At 37.7% G+C, this 13674-nt stretch overlaps 1 protein-coding gene across 1 annotated transcript in view; it reads right to left on the bottom strand.

The window, feature by feature from the left end:
* LOC111161285 (interleukin 1 receptor accessory protein like 2) overlaps positions 1–13099 on the bottom strand; it is a 645149-nt gene extending 632050 nt beyond the window's left edge. The window contains exons 1-2 of the mRNA XM_022524867.1: positions 13087–13099; positions 12218–12491 (exon numbers count right to left, since the gene is read on the bottom strand). Of these exons, the coding sequence (XP_022380575.1) occupies positions 12218–12491; positions 13087–13099 (287 nt within the window). The remainder of the gene's footprint in view (positions 1–12217; positions 12492–13086) is intronic.
* Between the last annotated feature and the right edge of the window lie 575 nt (positions 13100–13674).

Consider the following 13674-nt stretch of genomic DNA (forward strand, 5'->3'; position numbering starts at 1 on the left):
CCTTCTCCTCTCTAACTCCCCTTGTCCTCCATGCTATTTGTTATGCTCCACAAGAATTGATCAGTGCCTTAGTCTCTTAAAGTCTCATGTTCCCAAAATATATCTAGTTATTGTTAGTTTCACATTGAGTAAAAAGGTCTTGATAAACTCAGATTCCAGCCAAAATGACCTCCCAGTTTTTCCCTGTGCATAGGCCATGTTTTACTGCCTCCTTGCCCTGGAACACTGTTCCATCTGCCTGGGAAGGTTTCCACTATTGCCACCTGTTCAGATCCTCAAGAACCATCTCAGGGGTGCCTGGATGGTTCGGTGGGATCCCAGGGTCCTGGGACTGAGCACCATGTCCTGCTCCCTGCTCTGCAAAGAGCCTGTTTCTCCCTCTCCCTCTGCCAGCCACTCACCCTGCTTGTGTGTGTGCGCAGGCTCTCTCTCTCTCCCCCTCTCTCTCTCTGCCAAATAAATAAATAAAAACCTTTTTTTAAAAGAAGAACCATCTCAAACACCCCTGATTTTATAAGTCAAAATCTATTTTCCTTACTCTCTGCTATTTTATCTCTAATAGCCCTTCACTTTCTCTCATGTGTGATGGAAAAAAGGACATTAAGTTAGTGTTGGCAGGTTTCCCATTCTCCTTGCCCTCTAAATAGGATCATCTTTTTGGATGCATGGGTCTCTACTTATCCAGTAAAATCCAGTTACTTCTATGGAGATTCTTGGTATGCCAGATCAGTTCCTGGGCTTTTACTGTGCAGAACAGTTGTAATTGGCAGAAAGAGCTGAAAAATTGCAAGGAACAATGGTAGTGAGATTAAGTAACATTGGAAATGGAAGCAAGAGCTTCTTACAAAGAAGCAAACAAGTGATATAGTATGGAAAAGGAAAAAAAAGAGGAAAAACTTGCAGGGGATACATTTCAGACTGAATTTTATAGTTGAGAATGAGGAGAGATTAGAGTGTTTTCTGGGTAGTTGTAGTGTGTAAGAGATATTGAACATGAGGGGAGGTGAACCATGAGCGACTATGGACTCTGAAAAACAATCTGAGGGTTTTGAAGGGGCGGGAGGTGGGAGGTTGGGGGAACCAGGTGGTGGGTATTAGAGAGGGCACGAATTGCATGGAGCACTGGGTGTGGTGCAAAAACAATGAACACTGTTACACTGAAAAGAAATTTTAAAAAAAGAGATATTGAACATGAAAGTAATATGAAAAGCTGATCTTAAATGTTGCTGGGCATTACAAATTGGCTTCCTCTTGACGTTTTTCAAAGGACTATAGTAAATCCTTAAATATTCAAACTTTTAAAATTGTTTAGTTGCTATACTGTTTCTTAGGATACAATTATATGCTGAACCACATGGACTTTTATTTGATTTTTACTTGCTCAATTGTAATTTGTATACAAGTCCTAATTCCTGTTTTAATCTGTTAGAAGGTAGGGGCCTGTCATCCACTTTTGACTTTTTTGATATCTTTCACAGAGCAGATGCTCAATAAATATTTGTTAAGTGACTAATAGATACCTAAGACCTGAAATGATATCAGCTAAAAAGCATCCTTTATGTTAAAAAACAAAATAAAACTATGGTTAGGAAAGAATGTGTTCTCACTTTTCTACCAGTATGAAATATTTTACCTTCAAGATGAATGGAAGAAAGTGGTTTCATGCAATATGTTCTTGAAAAACATAACCCTGCCTTTATAATACCTCATTATATTCATTCTAGCACTTCATCATATACTAATGTATATGCTTCTCTAATTGATTCATCATGAATCTTCTATCTTGGAAATTTGGGAATCAGAGTAAACAGAAGAAGGAAAGTCAGCTAAGTATATACATCCAGCAAGCTTTCTCCATCTCTTATTATTTGGTAGAGAACAACTTTTAAGCATGTCTACATAATGTTTGGAAATTGATAAATGATCACGAAGAGTTCCAAACTCTGTAAGACAAGTTTTATCTGGTTTTATCTCTGGAAATTTCTGCTTTAACCTGATCCTCACTTACCATAAACTAAGAATCTCTATTCCACTGTCCTCTGTTGTCCACCTTTAATCAATATAATCTCATCTTCATCCCCAGATGATATTTTACACTCCAGAAACTGAAAGCAGAATCACAGAACTTCATACAGGAAAGAATTAAGTATATCTAATTTGTAGTAATATACACTCTTCAAGTGTTCTCTTTCTCAGTTAAGAACAACAATGATTTACTCATTTGCTTAAGTCAAAAACACACAAGTCATCCTTTATTCAACTACTTCATTTTGCACATTCAGTGCATCAGTATGTCCTGTCAGGTCATCTTTCAATACATATCTTGGCTCCATTCACTTCTCCCCATCTCCTTAGCTACCAACCCAATCTAAGTTGACCATCATGTATCTCCCTTCAACTGATGTAACTGCTTATCAATGTGGTCTCTTTGCTTGTCTCCGTACAATCCATTCTCACTGGGGCAGCCAGAGTGATCTTTAAAAAATGGAAATCTGATCATGTTATTCCTTGGCTTAAAATAAACAGATAAACTGTAACTCTCCCCATTTGCCTCTGTTTGCTAATAAAAATCAACTTCTTATTCTGGCCCACAATATGCAGCAGGATCTGACCTATGCTTGCCTCTCCAGCCCTATCCAATACCATTTTCCCTCTCAATTTACTGTACTCCATCCACCCAGACTGGCTTTTTAAAATTTCCTTGAATAAAACCTGTTCCTGTTTCATGACCTTTGCACTTGCTGTTCATTCTGACTGGCACACTGTTCCCATAGATTTTCACAAGACTGGTTTCCTCCTGCCATGCAGGTCACAGTTTATAAGCCCCTTTCTCTGGGAGGCCTTTCTTGACCACTCAACCAAAATGACCTTCCAGTCACTCTTGTAACATGACCTTTTTTTATTCTCACCATCAGTACTACCCGACATAATCTTGTGAATGTATCTATATGTTTCCCCCACTCTAGAAGGTGAGTCTCAGGAGAGTAGGAACTTTAATCTGTTTATTCAATGCTATATGCTAAACACCTACTGTAAGTGTTCAAAATAGCTTAATTTGAATAAACAAATTTTCACTTTACAGGTAAGGAAATCAAGGCACAGGTCACACAACTAAAATACACCATTATTCCCTTGGTTAATATTGGAGTCAAAACCTAGTAGTACAGAGTTTGTAAACTGTGAGTCTACTGGTTGAATCTTAGTAGGGAGTCTTAGGAGAGGAGCCCAGATAATTTAAAAATAGGGGAAATTTCATATAAATATTCAGATCTCAGGTTTTTCTTCAAAATATCAGAAGATCTGGTGGTATTTGACCTATATTCCTACATGGTAACAATAATTTGGATGCCAGGTGACTGCCCAACTTTAACAGAGACATAGTTCATTCACTCATTCAAAAATCATTTGTTGAGCATTTACTATGCGCCTTATACTTTGTAGGCCCTTGAGCTATATCAGGGAGCAGAAAAGACATAAGATCTCTATCCTTAAGGAACTTACATCCTAGCAGAAAGACATAGAAAATAGACAATGAATATGACAGGTAAATTATATATATCATAAAAGTTGATATTTGCTATGGAAAAAATAAGAGTGAGATAAGAAGTATCAGGAGTACAGGGTATGGGCACTGAGTAGAAGAGAATCTTAAGATTATATATAAATAAAATAGTCAAGGAAGATGCATCAATAACATTAAAATAGAAGAAACTGTACAATTGTAGGAAATGAGGGAGTTAATCATGTAGCTATAGGAGAATAAAGCATTTTAGACAGAGGTAACCATCTGTACAAAAACCTTAAAGCTGGATTATACCTGTCTAAAGGTATACCTGTTTGAGAAACAGTAAGATCAGAGGGCCTTGTAAGCCCCTGTAAGGTCTTGGCTTTAATTCCAAATGAAATGGGACGCCATCAGAACATCCTGAGTAGAACACAAACATTATGTGACTACTGGTATTAAGAAGAGATTGAAAGAAGATATGTAGAAGAGTAGAGAAACCAATTAGAAGTCATTGCAACAAAAGAGGTAAGAGATGGTGGCTTGGACCAGAGTGATAGCGGTGATATGGAAGGTATGGCTTGTGTAATCCACAAAGTTTGAGGGAGTTAAGACCCTGTGGGATACTGGGGCACCTCGGTGGCTGAGTCAGTTAAACACCTGCCTTCAGCTCAGGTCATGATCCCAGAGTCCTGGGATCAAGTCCCACATCAGGCTCCCTGTTCAGTGAGGAGTCTACTTCTCCCTCTGCCTCTGCTCCTCCCTCTGCCTCTCCTCCTCCTCCTCTCTCTCTCTCTCTAATAAATAAATGAAATCTAAGAAAGAAAGAAAGAAAAAGAAAGAAGAAGAAACGAAAAGAAAAGAAGAAAGAAAGAAAGACCCTGTGAGATAACCTCTTGACCAATGGGACAAGGGGGCTCAGAGAGAAATTCTCTATTTCTCCTCGTAGGTCAACAATTTTGAAACCTACTCTTCCCCTGCCTCACTTACCTTTTCCTTCACTCTTGTGTCCTTGGGATTATATTCCCTAATACACACTAGCTTTTGCCTTATTTTTCCCCCTAGGAGCCTGTGGTAAGATAGGAGGAAGATCAATTTGGAACATATTTGTTTTAACACCAAGAAGAGATGCTGAAAAGCCTATTGAATAAAAGATTCTGTATTTTAGGAGAGAGATCTGCACTGGAAGGGATACACGATGGAGTTATCAGTGTACAGATAGTATGTAAAACTGTAAGACCATATAAACAAATCATGGAGGGAGTATGGGTAGAGATGGGGGGAAAAAAAACAAAACAAAACTAAGGATCAAGCCTCAGGTCCCCCTCCTGCAAAGGAATTTAAGAAAGGGTAACTGATAGAGTAGAAGGAAAACCAGGATAGTGTAATTCTCTGGAAGTCATGTAAAGAACATATAACAAAAAGAAGGGAGTGAGTAGCTGTGCCAAGTGCACTGGTTACATAAAAGAAGGAGTGACAATTGACCTGACCATTGGATTTAGCAACATTGACACTTTGGAAACTTTGATATGAGCAATTTGGTGCCATAGTGTAAGTAAAATTCCAGTTGGGTTGGGTTAAATAGAAAATTAATGGAGAGGAACTCAAGAGTATGAAGACAGCAGTTTTGTTTTGTTTTTAAGTAGTTTTGCTATAAATGGAAGGAAGGAAATAGGCAGTGTCTGGCAGAGAAAGTGGAGCTGAGAAGACTTTCTTGTTTAAAGATTTTATTTATTTGAGAGAAAGTCAGAGAAAGAACACAGAGGGAAAGAGCACAGTGGGAGAGGGAGAAGCAGACTCCCCACTAAGCAGATAGCCTGACATGGGGCTAGATAGCAGTACACTGGGATCATGACCTGAGCTGAAGCCAGATGCTTAACTACTGAGCCACCCAGGAGACTTCTTTAGGTAGCATAAATATTGACCTATCTGTATGCTGATGGAAATGATCCAGTAGAAATAGAAAATTCCATAACATAAGAGAGAGATGGGAGAAATGTTCAGGTAATTTCCTTGAGTAGGCAAATGAGGACAGAATCTAGTGTACAAGCGAAGTGCATAGCAGCAATGATAGCAGACTTGAAGGCAGAGTATGCAGGTACAGATGCCAGTCGGTAGGTGAATATAGTGGAAGTTCTCTCTTAATTTCTTCAATTCTTTCAGTAAAATAGGAAGCAAAGGGAGGAGATGTTTGATGTTTGAGGAAAGCAATGTAAAATAGTCTTCTAGGAGGATGAGAGACTGAAAAGAATAAGAATACATAGTAAAGCTATTTGGCAAAATTAAGGGTCTGTTTGAGGTTTATGATAAAGAACTCAAAGTGAGAGTAGTCAAAGTTATTATATATTTCCCTTCAGTCAAGTTAAGTTGCAGGGATGCAGGTGCAAGCACAGATGGAGAGTTGGTTTAAACAGTACCATGGTTTTCACAAGTAAGATGGAGAAAGGGTCAAGGAAATCAAGAGGATATATATGGGAGTGATTATAAAGACTGATCATGAAACTTAAACTATGCTAGGTGAGGGACACCTGGGTGGTTCAGTCAGTTAAGTATTTGCCTTGGGTTCAGGTCATGATCCCAGGGTCCTGGGATCAAGTCCCGCATCAGACTCCCCGCTCAGCGGGGAAGCTGCTTCTCCTCCTGCCTATAGCTCCCTCAGGTTGTGTCTTTCTCTTTTTCTCTCTCTGTCTCAAATAAAGTCTTTTTAAAAAAAAAAAAACTATGCTATATGGGAAGAGATCAAAGGACAGTGAAAAAATTGTAGGATCACTGAGCTGCAACTTTGGGAGTCAATAGATTATTGGAATTGGGGTATAGAAACTGTAAGCTAGCAGTAGTGGCAAAATGAGAAACATGGAAATGAGATTACTGAGGAGACTGATGTAGCCCTTCAATGCCCTAAAATGTTTCAAATGGCCTGCCACAATCATTACATTACCTACTTTTTGGCCCCTGAAGAGATTTTGAATTTGCAACTACTGCCACAGATTAAAACCTTGATGTGAGTAAAATAATCATAAAACAGAAAGTCACTGAAATTTGTATAATGATACAAGGGATCATATATATATATATATATATATATATATATATATATACCAGTTTTCACCAGCTCATCAATGATTATTTGAAATCAATTTTTATTTTATAATTATCAAGTATAACCCATTAGTTCTTACAAAGCACATAATCTGCTGACTATACTATAAATATCTGGTCCTCTCCAATAAACAAACTAAATAGAGTTCAAATTACACAGGTATTGTACAATAAAGTGGCTTATATTTCTAACTATTACATAGCTAACATAAAACAGTATGGTTCTATTTCTAAATATTACAAAATATCTAATTAACTTTTAATGAAATGAAAGTAAATTATAATCACTACTACTTTGCTATTTACATTACCTATAATTTTATGAATAAGCAGATAATCAAGTTTTGGAGGTGAAATATTAGTCTTTTCATATTATATATGTGTTACTTTATGCATACTTGCTACAAAAAAATAAGTTAAACCAGGACTCCCACTTATATCCAAAACCAGGTGGAAAACATGACTAATTGCATCACACTTTAGTCTATGCAGACCAGAGAAGACATCGCCGCTTTCTCAAGACCCTACTATACAATCTTGATCTTTTCTGAGTTCAATTAATTCTATAAGATTCAGATTCTCATTATTCTATTAGAAATTGTCTTCTCTCCTGAAAATTTGTCTTAGGTAGACATTTCTTTTCTAAAGACACAGGTTTCCTTGCAATATGGCATAAAGCAAATCCTACTGTACCTGCTCAATGAACATTTGTTAACTAGCATATAAAACGTGTTTATTATATACTACACAGGCACTTATATGTCAGGATAACTTAAAGGCCATTAAAATCAGGCGAAATTACTGTGCACTTATATTTATTTATTTTCTTTTCCATTGTGGAACATTTCAAATATACTCAAGAATAAAAATAACAATATAATGAACCATTATATACTCATTATACAGATTCAATAATTAGCAATCTGCTACATTTCTTGTTTGAAATACCTCTATGACCTCAACTTTTCTGAGGATGTTGTTTTGTTGGAGTAATAATCACTAAAATATGATGACTAGCAAGGCAAATGTCTTGCAAATGTATCCAGCCTCTGGGTTGGATAAATGCACCAAGGAACACTTTAGAAAGAGTCTGTGAGACATTCATATTTTGAGAACTTCATTTATTTCAATGATTACTAAAGACCAAAAATAGTTGGACTATGTTCCCTTTTAAGAAGGGAGTTCCTTGTTCTGTTTGCTTTGTTGAAGAGGTAAATGGTCATAATGGTTTTTGAACCTATAACTGGTTTGCTTTACTTGGCCATTGTGAGACCCAAACACTCAGGATTCTATAGATGTTTGATAATACTTAATCATTCTTTTCATTATCTATGAATTAAATTCAGGATTATATAAATGTATCTGTCTTCATATGCAGCTTAAGTCACCCCTCATTACAAATTGTTGGCAAAGTGATATGTGGGATTTTGTTAAATAAGATTACTCTCATCATTTTTATCCTACTGAGTGCCTCCACTGAAAAGATTCAGGTGGGAAGCAGGGGAGACAGTAATTCTTGGACTGACACTACCTCTCAAAATACGACTCACTTCTCCATCATTTCTCTATTACCATAACCCTTAACTGACATGCTGAGAAATTCAACTAATCACTTTTGAGGGTGGCCAAAGAAATAACACAAAAATGAGTGATTGGCTACAGAAAGATCACAAACAGTAAATTTTTCTTGTTATGATTCAAATGGATGAATAATATTACTAAATATTTCATATCTGCATTTTTAAACACACTGTAATCAACAGACTATTTTTTTAAGATTTTATTTTTATTTATTTATTTGACAGAGAGAGGCAGCAAGAGAGGGAACACAAACAGGGCAAGTGGGAGAGGGAGAAGGAGGCTTCCCACTGAGCAGGGAGCCCGATGAAGGGTTCAATCCCAGGACCCAATCCCAGGACCCTGGGACCATGACCTAAGCTAAAGGCAGACACCCAATGACTGAGCCACCCAGGGGCCCCTCAACAGACTAATTTTTAATGAGGTCAATAATGCATAGAAAACATCACCCATAATTACCTTAAAGTGATATCAAATTGGGGATTTTAGGTGGATACAGACAATGTCAAATTCAGAGCCTTTTTTCACTATAAATGTCACTCTCTTGACAATGGCATAAAATCTCCTATATGGACTGAATTTCTCACTTGGCACATATTTGGAGTCAGTGGCTAGTACTAGATCTGAAAAACATATTTATTATACACAGCCAAATGCCAGTTACATCACTTGTATCATTCTGAAATAGATTTCTCTGAGTTGACAAAAAACTGTTTCTTCCTTTAGAACAGTGGTTCCCAAACTTCTTTTTTTCCTTACCAAGACACATATGAGGTATGATATTCAGAACTTTCACCTATCCCGTCAGTCCCAATCACTCCCTAAGATCTGTTGCATGAATAAAAGATCAACTGCATGAATCTAAGCCTCTGCTCAGTGTGATATCATCCTTTTCTCTTCCACTGATCTACATATGAGTTGAGAACCACAGACTTAGATGATATCTACAATAGATATAAATTTAGTCTGATTTGTACCTGAAAGAGAGGGCCACCTTACAGGAAAGGATTTCAGGGGCACTGGGAAATCACACTTGTGCATGAAATACTACAAGGCTTTGTTTAAAAGCAAATAGGCTGTCAACTGAGAAGGCCTAGAAGCAATCACACCCCAGTAGCAATGAGTATATTTAGCATGGAAATCTTGGTTTCTAATGCCATTCTCCATTAAAAGGAATGAGGGCTCCTTGGAGAAATGGCTGGGGCAGGAATAGGACTGGGGCAGGAAATATATAAGATAAGCCTGGAGCATCTTACAGTGCTGAAATATAAAGAAATGCTCAAAATACACACACACAAAGATAAAGTTATGTCAAAGGGACAGATATGCCAACTGAAAGAACTCTGATGGACAGAGGTAGAAGAATTTGAGCTAGAAAATAAAGTAGCATTGGGTGATTACCTAATGTATAATATAAATATCCATGAGTTCATACTGATTAAATAAATAGGAGTAAAGAGACAAATATCCTATGCAGAAGAATTATAAACAATTTTATGTGGTACTCTGCTCTTGATGAAGTGGATCATAACTCCCCACTCCTTAATTATGGGCTGTGAATAACTACTTCCTCCCAAAGAGAAGAGTATGAAAAAAAAGAGGAAAAAAGTAACTTCACTGTTGAGAAAGACAAATACAACCTCAATCCAGGTGATCAATGTCAGTATCAAAAGTGATAAGGCAAACTGAAACTCTCTATCCTTGATATGATATAAGGAGAATATTTTACATCTGTGGTCTTCCCCCCCAAAAAAACACATAACCCCTGTCTAACTATTGAATACATATCAGATAAATTGCAACTGAGGGACATTCTGCGAAATATCTGAACAGTACTATTCAAACTGTCAAGGTCATAAGAAATAAGGAAAGTCTGAAAAACTCCAATAGCCAAAAGGAACTTAAGGAGACCTAACAACTAAATGTAATACATTATCCCAAATGGGATCCTAGAATAGCAAAAAGACATTAAGGAAAATCTGAGGAACTCTGAATAAGTATGGACTTCCGTTAATAATAATGTACCGCTATTGGTTCATTAATTGTAACAAATGATCCATAATCATGTAAGATGTTGATAATAGGGAAATGGGTGCAGGGCATACAGGAACCTACTGTACTATCTTTGCAATAATTCTGTAAATCTAAACCTGTTCTAAAATTTGTAAGTTTATTTAAAGGCAAGGAGCACTCAGTGTGGTACATAAACAGTGAATTTTGGAACACTGAAAAAAATTAAATTAAATTAATTTAAAAAATAAAGGTAAATGGAGGGGTCTTTTATTAAAACACATTTTATAGGGACAAAAACTAGAAACAAAATACATGCAAATAAATAGGAAAATTATTGACTAAATTGTGGTATCATAGACTATAAAGCAACACAGAATATTATATACTTAAAAGGATGAGTTAACTCTCTATCAGTTAACTTTGAAAAATTCCTACTATGTATTTTTACTAAGAAAAGAAAATGTAGAAAAATGTGTAACTCTTCTTTTATTTTATAAAATAATGAGAAAAAAAAGAATAGAGAGAAGGTATTCAAGGATACATGCTGGATTACAAATTGCTCAGAGTAGGAGAATGGGGTTAGAGGAGAGAAAAGAGGAGAGGAGTAGCAAGTCTGGAGATATAAGCAGGGCAGGGAAAATAAGCAATAATTAATTTGATAATTCATTATCAGTATAGAACATCTATATAGTGAACTGATGCCTTGCAAATAAAATTTTAAATCTGTGAAAACGAAAAAAAATGAATCAGAAGGAGGAGAAGAGATCTACTTTAGACTGAGGATTTAATGAGGGTGGAGTAGAGAGGAGGTAAGTAGGAAAAGAGTAACTGCACCCTAAAGAACATAATGTCAGTCACTGAAGCTGAATTACCATCCTTTCATCAATTTGCCAAGAGATACCCAACTAGGTGAAAATACTGATAATCACTAAGGATGTGATGAGAATTTATGCCAATATCCTGGAGTTTTTGCCCACCACAAACAGAAACTAAACTCACCACTTGCTTCCCCAACACTTCCCACTCAAAACATACAAATACAAAAGTGATGCCTAGAGTATCAAGAAGATTATTTATACACCACCTTGTTCTCCTGGCCTTTTGAACAATGAGGCCTCACCAGGGGTTTCAAAGTGCTTTTGATGAAAAGGTGACATAGCTTTGGCATCAAAGTCCACACAAGACAAAAATAGGAAGGGTCTGCATTTCCAAGAAGTTAAAATCAAATAATAGAGTGTAGGTGAGCAAGATCAGAGACTCCCAAAATGGCAGAATTGAAAAGTGGTTTAAAGGTCATCTCAGCTATCTACTTCAATACATAATGCAGTCTCTATCTGAGATTCTAGATCCTAGATCGTAGCACCAGGGCAGAAGGGGAAGGAAGGACATATTATGGAATCCCTAAGTATAAAACTGATTGCTTTTCACAGTAAATTTCTTGCAAGAATGAATTGTATCTGTGATATCTTCCCTGTAAAGCACCTAGGAACTGAGGATGACCATGCGTTTACAGGGTTGCATGCTGAATATTTAGATACAGTAGACTCAAGCTCACACTGCAAATTATGTGAAAAATTTTAATGGTAGCTCATTTGCTAAGAGATCTCCCAGTAGCATCCGAAAAAAAAGAGACCTTGGCCTAAGTGATACTTTAGGCCATTTTCATGGGCAGATATTAAGACCATTGAGCCAACAGGCTTTATGAAAAAAAAATCATTAATATAAGACCCTAAGATAGGGATGGAGTTGAGGAAGAAATGAATTATAAACTTTTCTACATTATGTGAGCATACATAGTAAATGAAAGTCCCATTTTATGAAAATTTGTTAAGAATTTGCTGTCCAGTTCCAATAAATAATTAGAACTGAACTTACTGAAGCTCTACATGCACTGCAACCTTTCAAGAATATATTCACTGTATAACAGGAGCAACACTTCCACATACTCCAGGCCTAATCGAAAGACTACCTGCTATGGTATTCAGCAATATTTTCATCCGGCATTCACTTTAATTTGGCACTCACCTTAAAACACAAGTGTAGAATCCACTGTCTTGTGCCTCAGCTGAGTGAAACCATATTGAATCTTCTTCTTTGCTCATCCTCACCTCCGAAAAGATGATGGGCTCTTCCAAATCACCTTTGTTTTTGTACCACATAAGCCTGAGCCCAGTGCTCTGGGCCATGCTATAGTTGGTACGAATATAACTGTAGAAAAGGGCGCATTTCACTCGTACTGGTTCTCCTGCCAAAGCCATGTATGTCTTGAGATCCACTGACCAGTCAATGCAACCATCCACTGAAAGAAAACCAGATTGGGCATTAAATGCAGTGAACACTATTAATGATAAGAGCAGCAATCATTGCCAACATGTACTGAGGACCTACTGTGAGCCAGGATTCACAGAATTTGCATGTCAAGTGCTTTACATAGATTACCTCTACCTCTTTTAAAAATCTTCCCAGTGGGGAGCGACTGGGTGGCTCAGTGGGTTAAAGCCTCTGCCTTCAGCTCAGGTCATGATCCCAGGGTCCTGGGATCGAGCCCCACATCGGGCTCTCTGCTCAGCAGGGAGCCTGCTTCCTCCTCTCTCTCTGCCTATCTCGCTGCCTACCTGTGATCACTATCTGTCAAATAAATAAATAAAATCTTTAAAAAAAAAAATCTTCCCAGTGACTCTTTGAGATGGACCAGCATTCTCCTTAGACCTCCCAGGCAGGATCCTTAATATTCTAGCTGTGTGCCTCCAGGGAATTTCCAGTTCTCTACAATAACCTTCTGCATGGAATTGACCGGATCCTCCAAGGAGCTCCAGCACTGGTGCTTATGTGCTTGTCCCAGGGCTCTACCACTAGGTTCCAATTCCAGCAGAGCAGCCTGGCAAAAGTATTACTCCTGCCAATCATACGGCATTTGCTTCACAGGAGTGTGTGAGATTGGACTGTAAGGATGACACTGACATGTAGATTTTAGATGACTCAGATTATTTCAACAGGAACCCCACAAAAGAAATACTTCCAGGGGACCGTTGTACAGTCTAGGAGCAGCCCTGAGATTCACTTATGATTCTTTTTTTATTATTAATTCATTTGACACAGAGAGAGAAGAGATCACAAGTAGGCAGAGAGGCAGGCAGAGAGAGAGGGGAAAGAAGGCTCCCCGCCGAGCAGAGAGCCCTATGTGGGGCTCGATCCCAGGACCCTGAGATCATGACCTGAGCTGAAGGCAGAGGCTTAACCCACTGAGCCACCCAGGTGCTCCTCACTTATGATTCTTATACTACAGACAAGAAAACTGAGACTCAGAGAAGTTCAGAAACTTTGCCCAGGGTCACACTGCTAATAAGTGGTAGAAAACCAGTCTCTGAATCTACAGACTGTGTTCTTAACCCCTGCCCTATACTGCCCCTGCCTATAATTGTGACAGGGACAACCGTGTTATTTGTCTTTGAGAAAAGTTGGAAGCAGTAGGCACCTAAAGT

This window comes from Enhydra lutris, unplaced genomic scaffold (genome assembly GCF_002288905.1).
Source record: "Enhydra lutris kenyoni isolate GAN:26980312 unplaced genomic scaffold, ASM228890v2 scaffoldscaffold83, whole genome shotgun sequence".
Taxonomy (NCBI): Eukaryota; Metazoa; Chordata; class Mammalia; order Carnivora; family Mustelidae; genus Enhydra; species Enhydra lutris.